The following is a 23462-nucleotide window of genomic DNA, read 5'->3' as shown; positions in this document are numbered from 1 at the left end:
TAAGAAGAATATATGCAGTGTATTATTTGTTGAAACTGTACTTCCGATTTGATTTGAAACTGTCTCATTGCTGTTTATCAATAAAACTTTGAAAAAAAAAAAAACTCAAAGCAACCTTAGTTTACTGTTCAGAACAATCTCTAGGGTACAGTGTTAAGTACATGTGGAGTCACTGCATGATTATTTAAGACCATGAAAGATTTTTTAAAATGCTAATTATGACAAGAAACACCTTAACAACAGTCCAGCATAGTGCATAAACCTGGGATACCACAGCCTCTATATCAGTGGTGGTGAATCTATGGCATGTGTTGTTTCTCTTTCAAGACAAAAGATGTTTATGAAATCAGAGGGGGTTTTTTCTAATCTGAAGCTTGAGTATTCAGGTTTGATTGCAGTTTTGGTACTTTGCAATAAATAAGAGGGATTTGGGCTGTAGTTTGGGCACTGTTCTCTAAAAGGTTCAGCCTCACTACTGTATTGGCTGATACACTGTGTCAACTTGAGAAATTTAAGTTTAATTAAGTGAATCAGCAGGGAGCCAGGGTTCGCTCTTTGTAAGTATCCTCATCGTATGCATGGACACTGATTCTACACCCCACCCCAGGGTAGCCTGCTTATAATGTAAGGAAAGGAGAGAGGCTGGCTAGAAGGTGCAGCTGCTGCCAATCCCTTTGCTTTTTGCTGTTTCCCACCTCCAGGAACAGCTGCCTTCTGCCATGTGCTACTCTGCCTTGGAGCCAGCAAAATATGGCCTGAAACCTCCACCAACTGTGAGCTACGTAAACCTTCCCTTCCTTAATTTTGGGTGTTATTTTGTCCCAGCAACGAGTAACAAGTATAACTGAGATAACTACTCTAGATGTGTTGCTATTTCTCTAATCTATGTGAGGAGGTATGTTAGTATCTGTGTTTTACTGGCATTAGACAGGCAATCCTACTGCACATTATCCCACCAGCAAAACATATCCCATTTGTACCTATCTTCCTTATCTTCACCAGGATTGTTTATGGCTTTGCACATTTAAAAAAAAAGAAGTGGAGTGGTTACTGTTTGCTCAAATACTATTTGTCTATAGCTCACTACTCCCTGTCAGCCTTTCTGAATACACCACAACTACTCAACAGGGAATCTTGATGCAATATTTTTGAAGGCATTATTTCCCATCACCATCTTTATAGCTCAGATACAGCAGGCAGGTGGTAAGGTTCCCTGGCTCTGCTTGGAAACACTATGGTTTTCAAGGCATTTAATTAGCAAATAAATTCAGTATTCATAATCCCAACCATTCACACTGCTTATTCAAAATGTACATGAATCAAAAGCAGGCATTTGCAGAGAATGATACCTCCAAACTGCCACAAATTAAAAGACCTCCTCAGATTTTAAGATATACTTCAATTTCAGACATTAAAAAGTCACAAAGTTTACAACACTAGACATTAACTTGAAAACTTACTAAAAAGTCACTCTCTTTGACATTTTTGCTCCTCACACTCAAGCTTCAAACAACCACAACAATGCAGAGGCAATGAACAAACAGTATTCTTTCACATTTTTGTAAGAGAAATTTCTGTATCACAAAATGGCTAATGGAGTGCCAGCGACATAGATCAGTGGACTAAGCACCTGTTTAGTAGCAAGTGCAGGGACCAGGGTTTGAGCCCCTGCACTATGCCCGCACCAGCCCCGTCCCTGGGTGCACTGAGCCAGCCACTGAGACCGATGTGCTGGGGAAGCAGAAAATAGGAGGATCACTATGAGTCAGAGCTGCGTAGTGAGACTCTGTACTAAATACATTTAAGAAAATGGTTAAAGGAATTATTTGTCATGCTTTAATAACTACCTCATAGTTACTGGTAAATGGTCAACTAAACTCAGGCACTGACTTCCAGATTTAACTCCTAATGTTCCCTCAATATTAATTTATCACTCAGATCCATATCACTTATCTATGCACCATCATTTATTTGTGAAGTTTGCTATGTTTAGCCAAGTTTAAACACAGCATTTTAAACTTTGGAAATACTCAAATGTGCTACTTCCCTAGTAACGAAACAATTTTTTAAAACGCTTAAAATCAGTCTGGTTTACTAAAAGTAGGTAATAGGCAGTAGTGCAGTATGGATTCTTAATTTGGGTTTCTTCTGTACTAACACCATCTTCACAAACACTTGAAAAAACAAAACAAACAAAAAAACTGTATCTGTACATATTACCACAAAAAAATACCAAAGGGAGGACCAGACCAAGTTCTCACCCTTAAAAATCTTGAATGTACTGTCTCATTGGTAACACCTATATTATTCAAATAATGGAACTTAACAAAAAAAACGGGTATACAGATGAATGTCCATCTTGTATCTGTGTATTCAAAATGGTTAGGATAGATATACAGTTACATTCTCTTAATGAATAGAGGGATTTGTTCTAATGGTGTTTGTAAATAGGATATCATGTCCGCATCTTGTACAGCGATTAACCACCAGGAAGAATGTATGCAATGTGTTAATTATTGAAACTATCCTACCAATTTGATCTGAAACTGTCTCATTGCTGTTTATCAATAAAATTATGGGAAAAAAAGAAAAAAAAAAAAAAGAAGAAGAAACCTTGAATGTAGCCTCATTCAAAAAGGGATTTTAGATAGTTAAAAACTTAAAATGTGTTCATCTTGGATTTAGGTTATTCCCCAACCCAACTAGGCACCCATTAGGAAAAGAAGGTAATGTGAGACACAAGGGAAGCCACATGAAGACAGAGACAGAAGGGCAAACTGCTCTCCTTAGTTTCTAGGAAGTTTTAGCAATACAGAATTGCATGAAGCAATGAAGAATAAGGATAAAGAATATGCAGCAGTTAAGAAAGTACAACTTGTAAGACAAACGTGGAGTTAAGTCCTACTGGTGTATGAACTGGGATAATAACTTCAACGTCTCTAACAGTCCATTTGTAAAACGTAAACAAGGTGAAAAATAGAACTCCATGCTACCTTAACTGACTTGACATACCCCATAAATCCTTCAGCTAATGCTTCCTGTACAGATCATGCTTTAGTACATTTTCTGTCTTCACTAGTTGAATCAAGGTAATGATACGTAACATGAAATAATTAAATCTTTGAAAAACATGGAAAAGTCATACACAAAAAAACTACCACATGTGAGATAATTCTTAGATTGGAAAAGGTCTGTGATTTTTTTTTTTTTTTTTGGGCGGAATCAGGGATCGAACTCAGGCCCTCGCGCTTGCCAGGTAAGCACTTATTCCACGGAGCTATCTCCCTGACCCAGGTCTGTGTTTTTAAAACTTTACCAAATTAGTTCTTTTGCATTTCAGAAAGCCTATGACATCTGTTTAATATTAAGATCTCCTGTGAATAGCCTATATATAAACCATAGTACAGGTAAATAAGCCTACTTTAGATAATATATAGTCTTAAAGTGTACAAATAGGCCCAACAGCCAACAGATGAAACAGTTCACTGAAAATATGCTAAACTGGCTCAAATGGTTTAAAAAAAACCTTATGTCTCACAAAAAACAAATATGCTCTTTTTTTTTTTTAGCAATGAGACAGTTTCAAACCAAACTGGTAGGACAGTTTCAATAATTAACACATTGCATACATTCTTCCTGGTGGTTAACTGCTGTACAGGATGCAGACATGATATCCTATTTACAAACACTATTAGAACAAATCCCTCTGTTCATTAAGAGAATGTAACTATGTATCTATCCTAACCACTTTGAATACACAGATACAAAATGGACATTCATCTGTATCCCCTTTTGTTAAATTAAATATATGCTCTTAATGATGTAAACACAACTTATATTACTGTCTTTCATAGTACTCCACAGCTGTTCCAGGTAGTTGAGCATTTCAATAGTAAATCATAAATCATAAATTTCTTTCCAGGATCTACACATGTTCGTTTAACTTGATATATTCTTAGCAACATTACATTATTGGAGCCAACACTGATCTTATTACAACCCAAAAGCACTTACAAGCTCTTACTACATAAAATGAGAACTATTAAGATGTAACAGGTCATATGAAAAAGGAAATACACAGTATTTTGAATATTTAATCTATGTTTTTATGTCCTAACACAGCTAGGCAAAAACAAGCTCAAAACACATTTTTAAGATGTACATGTTGAAATGTTGAATACGGCCCAAAATATATTAACTGTTTTGGCAAAGAGCTAAACTTGATTGTGTATTTCAGATTTAGATACCTAATCAAATAAAAGAAACGAAAAATAAAGCCAACCAAGAATATTTTAAACAAAGGAAATACTGTCCCCCCCCCAATAGCATTTACAGAAAGTTAACATAAATATATGGGCTCTGCTGAATGTTTTCTAAGATACTGGCACTGCATAGAATAGCCTTTACAATTAATCCTTTGTGAATGATTAGGTATAAACACAAAAGTCAAATGTAATTTAAGTACAAAATCAAATTAGTTTCCCATGAATTAGCAAAAGCCAATAAAATTCTATTCAGCTTAACTCCTATATTTGAATTAAAAGTCTGTAGAAGAGATGTTCAGTAAATTGGTTTATATGATTAATGTCTAAAGAGTACATCTATTTTGATCCCTTATCTTCAAATCAGAATACTTGGATTCACTCACTCCATAGTGACCAATAATGTCAAGGTTTAATTAAAGCTAATCTTCCTCAATTATAACTCATTAGTGCTAAAAGAAACTTTACCAAAGTGCTCTTACAAGTCTGTTTCTAACTAGGTTGGCTGGTCAATAAGATTCTGTACTGTCTAAACTGGAAATCTACTGCCACTATTAGCAGCAACAGTTTGCACTGTTGACTAAAGCAATACTAATTTAAGAGTCAGAAATTTCTCTAAAGTTGTACAGAGCTATGTAACAGTTAAAAATAACCCTGAGGTACTATTAGTCTTACCTTCTAAAAGAGCAGTAGGTACAAAAAGGTTAGTTAACACAGCCAAGACATTCAACAGCATAGCTAGAACAGAACTCAGGACTGTTTTTTTCTTTTTAAACTGGTACACATCTGCAGTACATAATGATCACATTCACCATAGGGAGCTATTTACATGTATGTAACATGTTGTAATTCTTTTCATCATACCTATTCCAACCCTCCTGTTCCACCTTCATTTGTAAAAGTATGTTCTCCTCATCTGAAACCTAGTTCCCTGCTTCCTGTTATACTTTATTTTGCTCTTTCTTACATTTTGGATTTCTTATGGAAGAAAAACCATGTATCATTTAATTAAGCTTGTGTCTGATTTATTTCACTTAATATTATGGTCTCAAGATACATTCATCTATTAATGCTTCAATCTTATCCTTATTGTAGAGTAGTACTCATTGCACATAGATCCCACGTTCACAACTCAGAACTGTTACTCTATAAGGCGTATTCTGGAATCTACTGCACTTTATTTTAGTTCTTGTCAAGTCTATTTCTAAATGATAGTGCCTTCCTGGATACTCACTCTGGAATCTCTACATGTATCTCGTACAACTACTACTTCAGTCTGCTTCTAGGGTACCCAAAGAATCCACGATAGCAGAACCTGCTAATTCCCCGTGTCAGCTATAAAGTTCTCTATCATCCAGTTTCTTACTGTAACAGTATTTGTGTCTGGTTCATATTTGTTCGATACTTTTGGGCCCAAACTTTGGCCTTTTTTTAATGAGGTTAAAAATATCCTACATTATTTATGACAAGATTATATGGAAAAGCATGTTTTTGGTTGGTTTGTTCAAAACTTGTCTCCATCAAGCTTTACAAGGGGCTATTTATCACAACCAAGACTATTCATTTCTGCCACTCAATAAGAGTTCAACCATGTTCTCATTTCTCCATTTTGTTTTTTTCCCTAGAAGCTTGCTCTCAAACTGTGCACCAGATAAGCATCTCAGAATAACACAGTCTTACAGAACACCTGTCCTCTTAAAAACTACAACACTTTCTTTTTATAAACTATCCTATACTGGGACTGTCATCCTTGTTAAAGAGTCCAAAACTGAAGTGAATCTGATATTCCAAAGAAGGCAACTTAAGTACATTACCCACTACATTACTCTATCAGAATAGCCTACACTTTGCCAAAAGAAGTTTTAGCAAAATCGGAGGAAATGTCTCTACATGAATAACCCTTTTTCATGAGTATGCTATTTACCAGAAATCCACTGTAGTGACAAATATCACACTGTTGTCCCTTTAGCTTCCTCCAACTTAAAGAACAAAAAAAGTTCTGTGCAAAAAGCAATTATACAGATAACAAACAAAGCCCTGTACCCAGTGTTTATGGTCCAATTAGGCAAAAAAGACTAAAAAACCTATTTTTGATCATCTGTATATCATCTTATAAATTGTGCTGACTTACAAAGTCAGATGCTGAAAGAAAATACAGACTGAGGCTGATGATTTAGGTCAGTTGTACAGCTCTTTTCATAGCATGCATGAGACACTGGGTTCTCTACGAATTGGGGTGGGAGTACACCAAAGGACAGACAAGAGTTTCTTCCCCAAGTTCTAATTAATCCCTTCAGGAAAAAAAGGTTTTAAAAAATGCTATCCTATGTAACCCCAGCTACTTGACAGGCTAAGGCAAAAGGATCACAAAATTGAGGACAGCCTGAGAAACAGCACAGTAAGATCCTGTCAACACTTTAAAGGGCTGAGGATGTAGCTCAGTGACAGAGTTTATTCAGTATATGCAAATCCTGCCTTGGGTTCAATTCCAAGTACTAGTGTGGTACCCTCAGGAGGGTGAGCCAGGAGATCACCAGAGTTGAAGCCAGCCTGGACTACATACTGAGTTCAAAACCAGCCTGACTCAGAAAGTGAGACCCTGTTTCAACTATTCCCCATACAAAAAAAAAAAAAAAAAAAAAAAAAAAAAATCCAGTATACTGAGGGGAAAAGAGGGAAGGAAACAGGGAAAGCAGGAAGGTAAAGAGAGGAGTCAGAAGAAAAAACTGTCAAATGTACTTAAAATACACTTGCTCTGTATCCCCAAAATTTATTAACAACTTGGTTCAAGTCAGGCTTTCTGACTTAAAAATTCAACTTCTCTCTTCCAATCTGAATTGAATCAAGTTATTCTCTCATATAAATGCCAACATTGTTTCAAAAGCCTAAACTCAATAAGAAAATGTACATTTAATTTCTTTTATGAGGAACATCATTAAATTTACTTTATTCGGTACTTTGTCTCAGCAATGAGAAGACACTATTCCTAGCACTATATAGAAAGCCAATTAAACGTGTGGTACTTGCTATACTGGACTCACTCGATATCAAAATATCTTAGTTCTGCAGCCTGGCAATGAAACACCAAGTATATAACCTTAAATAATAATGAAAATAGTTACCAAACTAACCACTACAAACGTTGTTTTTCCATAGATATAACATTATATTTTCTTCCCTAAAAATTGTCAGCTCATACACTGAAAAATGAATTTAAAAATTTCACATCCTCAACTACAAACTGCTTTTTAAAATTCACTGAAAAAGTGCTAGACATTGATGTCATGAATGCATTCTCTTACTTTCATCAAAATGAATTAAGATTTGGTACTGATTAACAAATCAGTAACATTATCTTTTACTAATTAGTTTTTTCTTCCTTAACTCACTGTTTTTCATCATTTCAATTTAAAGACAGCAACAGAAAAATACACATACTTTAAAAGGAATGCTTCAAAAACAGGGGAAGGACTACCATCTGACAGTACTATATTTGGCCACACATCCCTGGGAATTGAGAACCATTAAGACTAGACTAACAGAATGCCTTAACTCATACTAGAGCCACTCCTTTGAAATTAGTTTAATACCAGACCTAGAATTTATGTATCACCAGCACTGAAGAAACTTTTTTTTTTTTTTTTAAATACTTGGTACAGGGTCTCACTACACAGCTCAGACTCACAGTGATCTTCCTGTTTTCAGCCTCCCCAGTGCTGGGATTACAGGCATGCGCCACCACACCCAGTCTTGGTGGCCTGCTCAGCATGCCCGAGGGTGGGGGGCCAGTGCAGCATGGTGCTGGGGATCAAACCCCGGTCCCTGCACTTGCCTAGCAGGCGCTTAGTCTGCTGAGCTATCTTGCCAGCCCTGCAGAAATTATCATTAGGCCCTTCATTTGCACAGGGCCACTACAAAGCTACCCTGGTTTAACTAAAGTAGCCTCAAACCATGGCTTTAAGAGGAGTTTTCAGAAGTTAGTTCTCTTATTTACGCTATACTAGACCAAAAATAAGTCTGCTGATGGCAATTTTTTTCCTACACAATTAACTATATAACACCTTGAGAATAAGTAAAAGCCTCAGCTGTTTTTAACATCTAGATTTTCACTATGAGTTAATACAGGACTATATAAACTATACCTAAGGCCCATAATATACTTTTTTAACAAGGTATTCCTATCAACAAAACTACCACTAGTTCTCTTCCTATTACGTTGCAAAGAGCTACACTCAATTTTTAAAATTTAAGGTAGCTTTTTTTTTTCTTTTGGTACTAGAAATCAAACTCAGGACATTGCGCTTATCAGGTAGATGCTGTGCCACTGAGCTATATCCCCAGAACTTACTGTAACAACAACAACAAAAAAAAAAACCTCCTGGCATGGTGGCTCATACCTGTAATCCTAGCATTTAGGAGACTGAAGGCAGGAGGATCAAGTTAAGAGACCAGCCTGGGCTACAAAGTAAGCTCAAGGCCAGCCTAAACTGCATACTGATACCCTATCTCAAAAGACAAAAAAAGTATTAATATTAATAATAACAAAACTAGGTTTGTCCCTAGCTTATCTGATTCTAGCAGGAATGCCAAAATATTTATCTGTCTGAAATAACCGAAATTTACTTAAAATTCCTCCACAAGAAATTCTCATAATTTCAAAAATCTTCATAATGTCGCTTCACGTCTATTTATGTTACTAGTCACTCCCTATACATTGAATCAAAATGTTTCACTTACACATTGTTGAAAGCCTACCCTTCCTCTATTTCCTATTACACACAGCTCTAATGCTAATTTTCTCACATCTCAATTTTCCGTTCTCTGGACTCAACTTCAACTTACCAACAAAATTCTGATGCACTGTGAAAACATGTCAGATATTTTATGACAAGGAAAATATTGAGATAATTATGAAAAAAGAAGGGCACAGGAGGTGGGTGATAAATACATGAAAAGTTCATCATACTATTTACATCTGAATTTCTATAAAATAAATGAGACAAGTCTCATTTACTCCACAACAGGGCAGCTGTATTAGTTTTCCATCAGACTCATGTCACTGCTCATATAACATTTTACTCGGAACACCTTCAAACCACCTCAGGGAAATTGCATCACAACAAAGAAATCATTTTTCAAAACGACTTCAATGTCACGTAAATACAAATAGGCAAAGGTAACAAAACCTAACTTTTTCAAAAGAATGACCGTGCAACATATATCACTACATATACAGAAGACAACTATAAAGTGAAGATTTAAAAAAAAAAAAAAATGATAAATTACGATGGTAGAAACTCATATGCACGTGCCCCACAGCCAGAGAAGAACAGGACTTCAAGGGGACTCCAACAGTTTATCAAAGAATGAAAGACTCCTCCTTTCAGCTCCTTATATATGCACAGCAAATCTCCGTAACACTAGAAGTCCCCTCAACCACAAATTAATATCATAGTCCACACATAATTCTAAAAGTAGCTTTTACTAAAATATCTTTACTTTTCAGATACCAGAGTGTGCTATTAAAAGTCACACTTCACAACACTAGCAACATTTCGCCTGAGACACAGCACCAAGAAACTAAAACGTGACCTTTGAAACTCAGTTTCTGCTAAACAGCTATGTGTACTTGTTATCAAAAAAAAAAAAAAATCAAACCCATATTAAGTCATCTGGAATGTCTAAGGTCTACTATGGACTATTATATTCTAAATGTGGGTACTTGAGCTACCACTACTAAAAGTTCCTTAACTAGCAGTAGAAAATTATATACGAAACATTTACTTCATCACTTACTTAAGAATAGTTTTTGCACTACTGCAGTCTTCAAATCGAATGGAGTAACCAACCTCCTGTCCCAACATCACATCCATTTCATCAGCAACTCTCTGAGCCACACTCATTGCAGCCACTCTCCTGGGCTGGGTACAGGCAACTCCTCTCTTGGGTCCAGGTAATGAACGCATGTACTCCACGCACCACTGTGGAATCTGTCAAATAATTTTACATTAAATTTAGTTCCATTCTGCGTAACTGTTAACACAAAGTAATGATCTCATTCCAATTATGGAAAATAAAGTTGAAGAAAATGACAAAATTATTTTTAACTTAATCAAAGAGGGGTCACATATGACACTCATGGAATGATTTCACTAAGTGGGCAGGGTTGCATGAGGTTTTGCTCAGTATGTAAAACAGTTAACTGTCCCATCATCATGCAATGAAAAATACAACTTAAAACAAATATTAACTACCAAAAACATTCTAAGAAAAAAAAAATTCTAAGAAAAGTATAGGTTTAAAACATACATGTAATTTGAAAAAATGTTAAGTAAACACAGAAATTGCATGCCCCTGAGCTAGTCTAACTCAAATCTGGTTTGTAGGACAGCAAAACAATCTCTTAGCACATTAACTCTTGTGCTTCCATTCTTCTTCCCTTGACAACACTTTAGCAACATCTTAAGCCAGTAATTACTCATTTCTCGTCTCAAATTCTATAAGACTTGGAAAAGCAGCACTTTACTGAACGATAAACCAAGAGAAAAGGGGAGAAGAAAGCCCAAAGCTCAAGTTGACTGTCATACTAACAATAAATTTCTTCACTGTGACCCGCAGTAACTGATTCTCATTTTATTAAGACTACAATGGAAAAGCATTAGGAATAACAAATTCTACCACATTACATAGGAACCCACTGCCATTTTCTCCATCAAAAGTGACTAATTCTCTAAGAAGCATGCAGGACTTGCTGTATTTCTAGTTATAACTGATAAAGGATGTTGGATGCTGCCTCATTACATTTTAAGTTATTTCAGACTTAAAGCAAAAAATGTTAATTTTTTAAAATTCACTCCACATAAATAGAAATTTTTTTTTTTAAAGTTTTGGTCTTAGCTTAGCAACTATCAGACTCTTAGGACTTAGTAGCCCTTTAAAAATAACAGGATGCCAAACAACTAATAAATGTATTACATGTGTACAATGCAACCTAACAGTGCTAAGATAGTAATGCCTAATAAAAATCTATCTTATTAACATAACTTTCTATAAGAAGTTAATTTTTCAAACCAAAACTTTTATTAAGTGTGGACTGTTTTGAATTTTTATAATCTTGAATGTTTGGCTTTTACCAGAAGACACCTGGCTTCTCTTGTTTTCAATGTGTTGCAATACTGTATTCTGCTTGAAATATACAAACTGAATTTTTAGATTTGGGAGACATTCAATGGTTCCCAAACAATATTTGGAAAACCACTCAGTCAAGTCTAAGGAAAAGGGGATTAAGACAGAAAGCAGGCTCTGAAATGATACTGTATGTAGACTACTGACTTGTTCACGCCAGTTATCAGGTTTTCTATTTCCTTTCACCTTTTTTCCTTTCTCCAGTTGAGGCCAACTGTCTAAAAACTGATATTAGGCTGGCCAAATAGCTCAATGGATTAAAGCACCTGCAAGCACACACAGGGACCAGGGGTTTAATCCCTGGGCCTGCTGTGCCGGCCCCACCCCCAAGGTAAGCTGAGATAGAGCAATTGAGACTGGGTGTGGTGGCATGCATCTGTAATCCTGGCTCTTGGGAGACTGTAAATAGGAGGATCACTACGCATCTGATTTAGTAGTGAGACCCTGAACATCCTGCAGACCCCTCCCTAAAAAAATTACAAAAAAATAAAATGAAAACTAATACTGAATCCCCTATTCAGAGAAACACTACAAAGCAAGTTATTTCTCATTTTTCTTCTAGTAATTTTAATTTCTTCCATCATGAATAGTTAACATCTTGACTCTAGTTCTTGAGACACTGATACTTCCTTCTCACTGACTTGTACAAAATACAAACCTATGATCTCCTATATACGTATCATAGACTCACAACACGAAGCATTAAATTCCATCATTTCCTCTAATTAAAAGTCCTGATGACTTTCCTATTGACAGTAAGATATAGTAAGGACCAATCTATACCCCCAGTCTCACTGCCCCTTCATACACCCTAGATGCTAGCCACAGGACATAATACTTTTCTTCCTCCAAACTCTTGCACCCATTGACATTGTCACTTTGGCTGAATCAGCGTGAGGCTACCATATGTGTACAGCATGCATATTAAGTAGCAATAAAAAATGTCTTTACTGTGGTCTTCAAAGTTAAAATTTTTGACTTTGGATGGTTTTGAGTCACAAACATGTAACTAAAAATCTGGCTGCTACTTTTCATGGTTTGAGTCAAATTTTCACAAGTATTAAAAAAATGGATGAAATTTGCTGTTTATCATTTTCTCAAACTCCCTGCAATCCTAAATATTCATATCACATAGCAACCCCAAAAGGCCAAATGTTAATCAATATAATCACCAGCAATCTCCGAAATAAGGCTGGCCACATCAGACTGACATGAAATAAATATAATGCTGGATATAGATAAAAGGACTAAAGTTTTAATGCTAAACTTACAAAAATCTATTAAAACAATGTAACCCGGCGCAATTCACTAAATCTCTACAAACTTCTCATGAATCTGAGCCTTGGCACATCTATAAACATGCATTATGCTGTTTGCAGACTTTAGGAAATATTTAGTATGATGTAACTTCTAAAAAGTGCAGTGTCTGGCTGTACTCAGGTGCTAATACCATACAATCTATACCTCCAGTCTCATTAGTCAAGGGTTGAAATAATTGTCATTGCCTTTTATACATTTTTAACTTTTTAAAAAATGACGTAAGTATAAAAAAATAACAGATTATGTTCCTAATATCAAGTATTTTTTTTTTCACTTAAAAAAACTAAGGGCCAGCCAGATAGCTCAGTGGACTGAAGAGCCTGCTTAGCCAGATGGAGGTCGGGCCGTGCCAGCCCCAGGGCTCTCTGAGTGACTGAGACAGGGTGTGATGGCACATGCCTGTATTCCCAGCAATTGGGAGGCTGAAAATAAGAGAATGAACTACTACGAGTCTGAGTCCAATCTACATGGTGAAACCCTATACCACACAAAAAATACTAAGGCTCAGTCTGTAATAAAAGCCTCCAATTTTCATTGCTATAGTAGCTTTCAAAATGTCTCCTTGAAATACTCAGATTCCTCTGTAGCACATATGACTTCAAAGAGAAATTGTATATGCAATATACGCTCACAATACATGCTCACTAAACATGTATCATAGATATATCACCACATAAGTCAATAGGAAACCAACATGAGTAATTTTCTCTGTATAACAGGGGCAGTTATTAAATTCAATACTACATTGAATTTTCCTTAATACCCAGGAAATTTTGTAATCAAAGGAAATTTTTCTTGTAGTTCAGGGTTCAAACACAAAAATTACACAAATAATTTTTTCACCTATGTTTATAAATGTAAGTTTCAGGAGTACAAACTAACAGCTTATGTACCCTATTGAAAGGTAAGCTGATATACTCTCTATATATGGCTATGTGGCTATATGTATCATAAACACAAATGACAGTATGGCCAATTTCCACTTCTACAAATATGTATGCAGATGCAAAACTATTAGAAAGTCTAGATTCCTTCCAACAGAAACCGAATATATGTCTCATCCATGTTTGAGAAATATCCTAAAATGCTTTATTAACAAAACACTAACAGTTTTTAGTTCTATATGTATGGGGAAGGGGATCATAACTAGATGGATAGAGATCATAGGTATACTTTTTGGAAGAACAGGTTATTATTCTTGTAGTCCCAAATAGTAGAAACTACCCCCAATGGCTCATCTCTTTCCATCCAGCCACTAGCACACAAACTATTATGCCCCCACAAGATCAGTCCCAGAGTCCAATCGGATGGAATACTACTACCATATTTAAAGTAACGAAACAGGGAAACAAATCAGCACTACTATTTTCTTCTATAAGTTCAGGAAGACAGCTACTCCTTAGAGGATTTTTAATGAGCCACTACAAAAAAAAGCTAAACATTAAAGAAACTATTCTTCAAGGTATTCAACAGGATAAACATCATAGGAATGACCTTCAGAGTCAAATAAGCATCTAGTCAATTTACATAAATTAGTAAAATCTGTACCATGGCACACAGTAACTCACCTGTGTTGTCTTACCAGACCCGGTCTCGCCAACCAATACAAATGACTGATGTCTAACCAGAATATCTGTAAACCTATCCTTGTATTCCCAAACAGGGAGTTGAAGCCGTTTCTTCAGAATATCGTAATAGCGAGGAGTGTGGGGTAAATTGGTGAATGGATTAATGCACTGTGGAAGTGATGTGTGTCCTGCATGTCCGGTGTGTGTTGAATGAGCAGAATGTGTTGAATGAGCAGAGTGAGTTGAGTGAGCTGAATGGGAAGCTTTTAAAGGTGGTAATCCAGCACTGATAAGCATAGCATTAGTTGAAGCTCGCAATTCTTTCTCCTTTTCTTTTTCCCTCTCCCGCTCTCTATCTCCTCTATCACGTTCTCGGTCCCGATCTTTAGACCGATCTTCACGATCCCGGTCACGATCCCGATCTTTCCTAGAAATAAAAATTTAGAATTCAGATTCTGAATTTTACACAAAATGTTCTTAGCAGAATTAATAGTCACAAAGAACATAAATGTCAACCTAATGAATACTGATATAATCAAAATGGCCAACCGAACTATCAGATACAATGATCAAGTACCACCCAGGCTCCTCTATGAAATCTTTCTCCTCCTTTCCCTCAAAATTCTTAGGCAACCTTTAACATAAGGTGAGGTAACACAAGAACTGAGTCTCTTGCAAGTAAAAAAGCATTCCCACTTGGACAAGAGTCAAAGAAAAGGTTAGCAAAATAGGTTGGTATCACAATCTTCCCCAGATCATCCCTCCAGCTTTTATAAAATGTTTTCTCACCAGTCTTGTAATACAAATATGAATTACGTAATTGTAGGTGAATGCTTTCTCATTTTTTTCCAGCTTATCAATTTTTACAAGGAAAAATAAAACTTTTTTCACTGTTTACTTTTACATTTTAACCTTACTAGAAAGGCAATGGAGATATACTGTAAAATGATATATCTTATATAAAATTAAATATAGCTGAAGTAAAAGTGAACTGTACTGAACACTTATTTAAAGTGTTAAAAGTATGCAGGTAACCATTAGGTCAAGTTTAAGTGATCAATTTCTACTTTGTAAGACAGTCCCTAATAAAATAATTTTGATATTTTTTTTCAAAGTTGGGGACTGCAACCCAAGTCTTCACGCAAGTTAAACAAGCCCTTTACCAGACTTACACTTAGTCCCTCTAATGGTTCATTTTAGAACAATATTTACTATGGAAACTGACAAATAGTATGAGGTGGAGGCTGCAACTAAAGGTGGCCTCTGAAGGCCTGGTGTTAGAAATAAAATCTATGTTTATTCTAATCCAATTTAGCTCAGAATAACTTTTATAGCAGATAAATCTGCCACAAGGTATAACAACTTAGGGAGCTAACATTGGGCCACTATACCTTAATTGTAACACATAAAAGTAGAACAAATTTCCTGTGTCCCAAGAATCAGTATCAAAGCAGAGAAAAAATTCCATTCTCCACAATGACATAGTTGGGTAACATTAACTGGCCTTGGCAGAATATAGCTGAACTGCTAAACCCAACACTGAGTTAGACTGCTTCAATTAATGGTAAACCGACCACATATCTGATGTCTCCTTAAAATGTTTAATAGCTTAAAAGCTTCATTTTACACAATTTTTCCTTCTATCTCAGTGTTCATTTAGCTACAGTTCTGAAGTGTCTCATCCCATCAAAACCCCAAAAAAGCTAAGGAAAAGACAGAACCTAACATGAAATTGTGTAACTCAGAACTTTAATTAAAGAATCCTGGTCGATCTTTCAAAAACAATACCAACTATCTGCTGTGTTTTTCTCATCCTGTTTCTAATCTAAAGCATTTAATAACTAAGCGAGCATTTATACTGCCCCAAATGCCAATGGGGCACAGTTTACAATAGGGGACATAAAAATACACTCATCAAAGTAAAATAAAACTGTAGCCACAATGGTAGGTATCGTAAAGAAATGTGCTTAACACTAAAAAGCACTTTTAAAAGTTTAGCCTGATTAAGAATTTGTTCGTAGTGTTCACTGCATCAAGAGATACTTAACCTTTCATGAGTTAGTATCTGGGAGAAGGATGATGAACAAACTACATAGCATGTATTATATACTGCTCTGCTGTGCTAAAATACTATCTGTACCAAGAACGTATCTTTCAGGGACCCATGTCATTCACTTTTTCATTACTAACAAAACAAAACCAAAAAACTACCCAACCCACAAAACAGCACAGAAGGTAAAGAATGCATTCAAAAAATACTAAGATTAACTATAAACCAAGAATAAAAATAGTTGTGATATAAAAGAGAATACATGAATAACTACAGGCAAAGCATAAATGTCAACTTACTAATCTGTAAAATGAAAAATGTTAATAAAATATTTATTAAAATAAAGTAACAGGGAGGAAATGAAAAACTAATTCATCACCTAGAAATGTTGTCTATGATTCAAACTGTCTACCTTTAATGGGGAATGGATGATAAAAACCAAGCCCTCTGTGTTTCATCAATATTAGATTTGTGCATGTTTTGTCTAAAGGCATGAAAGTTTTGTTCTTAAAATATTAAGTTAAGGTGCTTTTAAAAACACACTAAGAGCAGAGGTAGCAAAGCAGTGTTTTACAGTCATTTTAAGTCCCAATACCAGTAGGGACAATGTGACACAGCTGTCAAGCACATAATTCCTGTACAGCTCAGTTCAATCCTGGCTCAATTCAAGTGCGCTGTATCACAGTATTTCTTTCCACATCTAGAAAATGTGGCTATTAATGTCTTGCACAGCATTGGAAAGATTTAATATTTGTAATGTCCTTCAAGTACTGTCTGATATACTGGAATTACCTAACAAATATTGGTCATCATTAAAACTTTCCAAGTCTGCATACTATTAAACTTCTATAGAAAATCATGGCATGCATTTTAAATAAACGTAACTTTTTCTCTGCTGTCTCCCCTTTGGCAGTGCTGGAGAATGAACCTATATTCGGCAAGTATTTTACCACTGAACTACAACCGCAAGTTTGCACTCTCCTTTCAAACAGGATCGCCCTACACTGCTCAGGCTGACTTTGAGTTCAAAATCCTCTTATTTTAGCTTGCCAAAAAACGAGATTATACCAACTATTCGGGTGTGTATCACTGACCACAACTCTCGCAACCTAACCCTCCAGAAAAACTTAACTGTAATGATGTAAATGTGTCTAAGGATATTCACACTTTTCATCTAGAAAATGAAACATTAATGAACAATATTGGTTCTGACATACCTTTACAAATGGGAGTACTATGCAGCCAATGAGAAGGATAACATTAGAATGACATCTGCATAAAATATGTAAATAAAACAAACTGAAAGGCCCCTCTGATTTACAGGTGACAAAATGAACATTTGGAGAACTCCAAAACTGTGAATATAAGATTTCAAAAAATTTGCCATTTTCATTATATCTCTGTACATGGACATTTGTGTTCCACTGGGGCAGGTTAATCTCATCCACCACAAAGGATTATTACAATAATGTATACATTCATATAAAGCCTGCAGGCCAGTGTCTGCTTCAGAGTACGTACTGTGTATGTTAATATTTACATGTTAGCTTCATTTTCATGCAACAGGAAAAGTTCTTTAACAATATCAAGAACAACATCAATGTGAAAAATGTCTCTACTTTCAAGCTTGTCCACACCCCACTGTGAATGTCATTTTACTAATTTTGAATTGAAGATTTTGTGGGTTACGGAAAGAAGGCAGAGCATTTAACACAAATTCAACTTCAACTCCAAAATTAAAATATGCAAACAATAAATAAAGTCCATGAATGGGTGAAATCTTTCACAAATTACTTCCACATTCTAGAAATGAGAGACATCAGACAGTGGTATCTGACACCCCAGTTCACTAAAGTGACAAGCCTTTTGCCCCTAACAAAATACACCTGCTAAAATAATTATCACCTCCTATGAAGCAGCACTCAAATGACACAGAAATTAGCATTAAAAATTTCCCTCCAAAACTTCTCTATGACTTGGTCATTATTCTACAGATGAACTCTCCTTGACACACGGGCAAACATCAAATACTATCCAAGGGATTCATGAGGCTAATCATGTACCCAAAAAGCTGTTTTTTAAACCTAGCATGTAATTTTCAAGAGAAAAAAGTATTATGGGACCACTAATCCCAAGGAAAGCATTTTAAGCAGTGCACAAATGCCAATAAACGAACTCTCTTCCAGCGTACTTTGTTAAAATCTGACTTTTGAGACAAGCAATTTTTTGCTTCACAGAAATCAAGAACTAAGCGTTCCTTACTGTACCAACCTCTTATAAATATCATTAATAACAGGCTGTCAAGACTCCATTCAGTATTAGGCTGTGTACTAAAGAGTAAAAAATGAAAACAGTGTTCTAGAATTTGCTATCAACTGTGTAAAACGTGTAGAAGCAACCTGAACTCTAGCCTGTATTTCTCATCCCCTGGTAGGCTGTGTACACTCTCCTAGAAGTTGTTTGCAGCTCTAAAGATCTAGGATAGTACTCATATTAACATTTTTAATTTGGGGGATTGGGGAGGCAGCTAAGACTGTCTTATATATTACAATGCCTAATACTCTAAGATTTAAAAATCTACAGAACTGAAATATAGCATAAACCTGCTTCCATACAATAAATAAATGGAAGGCATGGAAAGGTAATCCTATCCTGGTTTATACTTCCACTAATAGGTATTCCACAAGAACACAATAAAATCAAATGATGCAAAAGTACATGGGTAGGACTTGTGAGGGTTTTTTTGTTTTTCTGCCTTAATTACTTAGCCACCTCTACTTTAGGAGTACTTTGTTCGTTCACTGAGAAAAAAATGACTTTGCTAACAAATGTTTAAATGAATTGCTATTCCTCTGTAGTTTTAGGGAAAGGCCAATAAAGAAATCTAGAACACCATGAAACTGTATTCAGTGTTCCTCAACCTCCACCCGAGTATCATTTTGCCACAAATATTAAAACGCTTTGTAAAGGATCTTTGTATTTCAAATGACAGAAGAAATGAGACAGTAAAAGCTTCCAAAGAGAGCCTGCCTCCCACCCACCCACCCCGGGGATGCTCGGGAACCTCTATAATAACCAAAGCAGGAAATAAAAGGAGATGGCGGGAGAGCACGCGAGAGCGGAAGTTTGCCTACCATCTACTCTGAAATGTTTGAATGGACCGAGGCACGCTCTCTCCCGCCGAACCATTCAATCAGCGGCTCCACGCCCGCCTTCCAGCCCCATCGGGTATACTCCACGTTTTCCTTTCTCCCGGCGGCCCGCCACTCTCCCTTCCCCCGGGAACTCGCTCGGCTCCCGCCGCCCCCAGCCCACACGAGGATCCCGCGCCGCCCCACTTCCCGCCCCCCGCCTTCCCTGCCCGAGCAGCCAGACACCCCCTCCCTCCCCAGCGCTCCCGCCGGGCAGCGCCTGGTGCCCTTGGGCGCGAACACGCGGCCGCGTCCTCTCCGGCTCGCGGCCCCGCGGGGCTCAGGCCACAGCCGGACGCCGAGGCCACGCGGTGCGCGCCGCACGCCCTCCCGACCGGCCAGGGACTCAAGCCGGCGCGGCCGGGCGCGGGCGGCGTCCGCGTGCTCGCCGGAGGCCTCTCCGCCCTCCCGACAGGCCCAGGCGGCAGCCCCGCCGCGCGCATCCCTGACGCCCTTGCCGGACCCTATCGGCCCGCCTCTCTCCCCGATCCGTGGCTGCCGAAAGGAAAACAAAGGCTCGGACTCCGGGAGCCGCTCGCCCAGGCCAGCTCCGGCTCGCTCTCCGCCAGAGGAGCAACAAAGCCCGAGCCGCCGCCTCGCGCGTCCGGCCTGGCTTACCCATCGGTCCCCGCACGCTTCTTGCCGGAGGGGTAATCCTCCCCCAGGTCCAGCCGGTGCCGCTTCGACATACTCGCACTCTTTGAACGGGAGGTAGAAAAAGAAGAAAAACCAAGCTGGCGGCTGTACGGGCACAGCGGACGACAGCTACTTAACTCTGGGGGACTCCCACCCCTCCCGCTACAAGAACCCACACCGTGCGGCCGGAACCAGGAGCTAAAATGGCGGCAGCGACGAGGGCTGGGCCTGCGCGCGCGCGCGTCAGCAGCGTGCGTGCGGTGCGTGCGTGCGTTGTGCGCGCGCACGTCGCCCAGAGGCGGGAATTCTAGACCCACCAGCCTCCTGATTGGCCAGACTAGGCTCCGTCGGCCTCCTCCCTTTTCCGGGACGTTGCGCCTGTCTCAGCGGCGGCTGAGGTAGGGTTGAGCCTGCGGGTTGCGCGCTTCCATTTCGGGCTCACCTGCCCCTTTTGCAGCGGGAACTTGACAAAGTTTCGTGTCGCTTAGGAAATCCTATTACCCTGGCTGTAGGGAAGTCTGAGAGATTGTGAAACCCAGGAAGATCGTGTAACTATTAAATGGCAGAGCCCCTGGAATGAAGCTAACTCCAGACCTGGAAAGTGCAGTCATTTCAGGAGACACTCAGATGCAATGGGAAGACTGAAGCGGGACGTGTAAAAACGCGTCACGATGCACTCTACTCTTGTTTTTTACCCAGCACAAACATGTACCCAAGGTATGGATGTTTTCACTGGCCGCAATACAGTTCGCGGTCAGGACACTTTTTCCTGTGTGCCTTGTGATTTTCAGGATTAGTCCACCTCTGTTTTCATTCTTAGAATAACTCCACTGGGTGTTTTATAGATGTGGATGTGAAGGGTAAGAGAGGAGAAATCATACGGCCATTAGTTAGGGCTCCATCTAAGGTGATAGCAAGTTGGTGGGGCAAGATGAACCATAATATTACGGGCAGCTAAGTTAGAAATTAATATACAATCAGAGAGGGACTGGGCTCTTAAGCCGGTGACAAATAAAGACGTCAGAATTGTGGCTGGAGATGCATCTGGAGAAGGCTAGGCCTGAAGATAAAGATGCAGTGGCCAGGTCGACATGCGTCCCTAAAGGATAAACAGTAACTGAATTCTGTAATTAGCACTACCAGGCCTAGTACGTCCAGATGGACATCAGGCCCCCAGATGGGTGACCAAAGCATGTGGACCCATCGATTCCCTCAAACGCCTTTGTTCTTTCCATGTACCCTTGCTATGTGACCCACTTCCCTATTGGGTCAATTGTTAACTAGGTAGCTATACTTGTAATCTATAGGTTATAGTTTGACCCACATTGTGACTTTGCTATATAAATTACCCCTGACAAAGGGCCTCCATGCCCACCCACTAGGGACCCCATCTTGTCTCTTAGGAGCTATCTTTCAATAAACCTTTCCTATTTTTACCCCCCATTGACCCTTGGAATTCACTCTTGGATTTCAGGAAACACCAACTTGGCACATCTAGTGTCCAACAGGTTGGCAGATTAGGAAATATATTTCTAATATATCAATAGGACTTTGGGTTCCTCCTTCTAGAACCAATCTGCTTGCTCAGCTGCATTGAAAAAGTGCATAAAAAATCATCTATGTATTAACCCAAGCAGAGGGATTTTTTTTGTTTTGTTTTGGTTTTCTGTTGGGTTGGGGACTGAACCTAGGACCTTGCCCAAGCCAGCTCTGTTCTACATACCTGGCCCACCACCATTGTCTTTCATGCTGTGTCTCTGGCTGCCCTGAAGATCATACTTTATACTCTTAGCAGATTCTCAGAACTGCATTCAATAAGGTCAAACATAACTGAAACTTCACAACACTGACAGGACTTGCAGTTTTGTACCAAATCTACATTCTAAAGTCAACATAAAGTGATCTTTTTTAACCTATAAAATACTCAGTATAGTATTACGTCATATAAATGTACATCAGCAGGGCCAGGGAGATATGTCAGTGGATTAAGTGCTTGCCTGGCAAGCACAAGGTCTTGAGTTCAATCCCTGGTACCAATAAATAAATAAATGTACACTAACAATGTATTGGCTTTTGTCAGAACTCATGATATAGAATCATTAAATTGTGTGCCTAAAAAAAGAGTTCCTGGCTAATTTTCTTTCTTATTTTACAAATGAAGGAATGTGATCACGAGGTCATGCCCGTGTTCACTCAGGCAGTTAATATTGACCACAGAATCAAAATCTAGATTTTTGGGGCTTGGCAGATAGCGCAGCCATCTAAGTGCCTGCCTGGCAAGCACAAGGACCCGGGTTCAATCCCCAATACCACGTATTGTGCCGGCTCTGGAACCCCAGGTGCTCCATGCAGGCCACTGAAACCAGGTGTGGTGGTGCACGTTTGTAATCCCAGCGCTGGGGAGGCTGAGATAGGAGGATCACTACAAGTCCAGGCTGGGTAGCGAGACCCTGTACCAAATGAATAAATAAAAAGATTTTTTTTAATGTTTAAAAAAATACAGATTTCACCTCCAATAATTCCAGTCTCAGGCTCCAGGTTCCCAGTTTTAAGATTACTGTTACTAAAAATATAGGGAAATAATCAGGAAGATAGCATTCAACCACAGAAGTGTGCAATCTAAGAGAATAAGGCTATCATAAATATGTAGGAAATTCACTAAAGGAAAAACTGAAATTAAGGTGTATTAGTTACTCTTCCCTCGTTGCTGGGATAAATACCCAACACTCAAAATGAGGGAAGGAAAGGTTTATTTGGCTCACAGTTACTGGAGATTGCATAGTTTAAAACAGCCTGAATTTCATAGCAAGACCTCAGAGCCTTATTTGCTCAGGAGAGAGGGTCAGTGCCTCTGTCTTCTCCAAACATCTCCCTGCCTGAGATGGCCTCAATCACAGAAACAGCTGCCCACTCTGTAGGGTCTGGAGGAGAGCCTGGGCTGCCGCCGTGGCCAGGATGACCTGCTCCTACCTCTGGGAGACCGCTGGCCTGTAGGGGGGAAGGGCAGAGCTCACGCTGCCAGTTTAACGGTTTGCACCTCTCTGGCCCCGCCCTGGTCCTCTGGCCCCGCCCCTCAAGCAGCTCCCTGCTCCTCCAGCAGTGTGTGCTCCGTAGCTTACATGAGGCTTTGCAGGGGCAACTAGATACAAACCGTAACACAAGGTAATAAGACTTTCCCCTTAGGCCTAGGATGTGTCTCAAAAGAGTCCACTTACAGGTTGTGTGCAACCCGAGTGACTAAAGAAAGCTC

At 38.5% G+C, this 23462-nt stretch overlaps 1 protein-coding gene across 1 annotated transcript in view; it reads right to left on the bottom strand.

The window, feature by feature from the left end:
• Positions 1 to 20447, bottom strand: part of Dhx15 (DEAH-box helicase 15) — a 51987-nt gene extending 31540 nt beyond the window's left edge. Inside the window, exons 1-3 of the mRNA XM_004624531.3 lie at positions 20195 to 20447; positions 14336 to 14762; positions 10059 to 10252 (exon numbers count right to left, since the gene is read on the bottom strand). Coding sequence (XP_004624588.1) covers positions 10059 to 10252; positions 14336 to 14762; positions 20195 to 20265 — 692 coding nt within the window. The 5' untranslated portion in view covers positions 20266 to 20447. The remainder of the gene's footprint in view (positions 1 to 10058; positions 10253 to 14335; positions 14763 to 20194) is intronic.
• Between the last annotated feature and the right edge of the window lie 3015 nt (positions 20448 to 23462).

This window comes from Octodon degus, unplaced genomic scaffold (genome assembly GCF_000260255.1).
Source record: "Octodon degus isolate 3935 unplaced genomic scaffold, OctDeg1.0 scaffold00006, whole genome shotgun sequence".
Taxonomy (NCBI): Eukaryota; Metazoa; Chordata; class Mammalia; order Rodentia; family Octodontidae; genus Octodon; species Octodon degus.
This window is presented reverse-complemented; position numbering and strand designations above follow the sequence as displayed.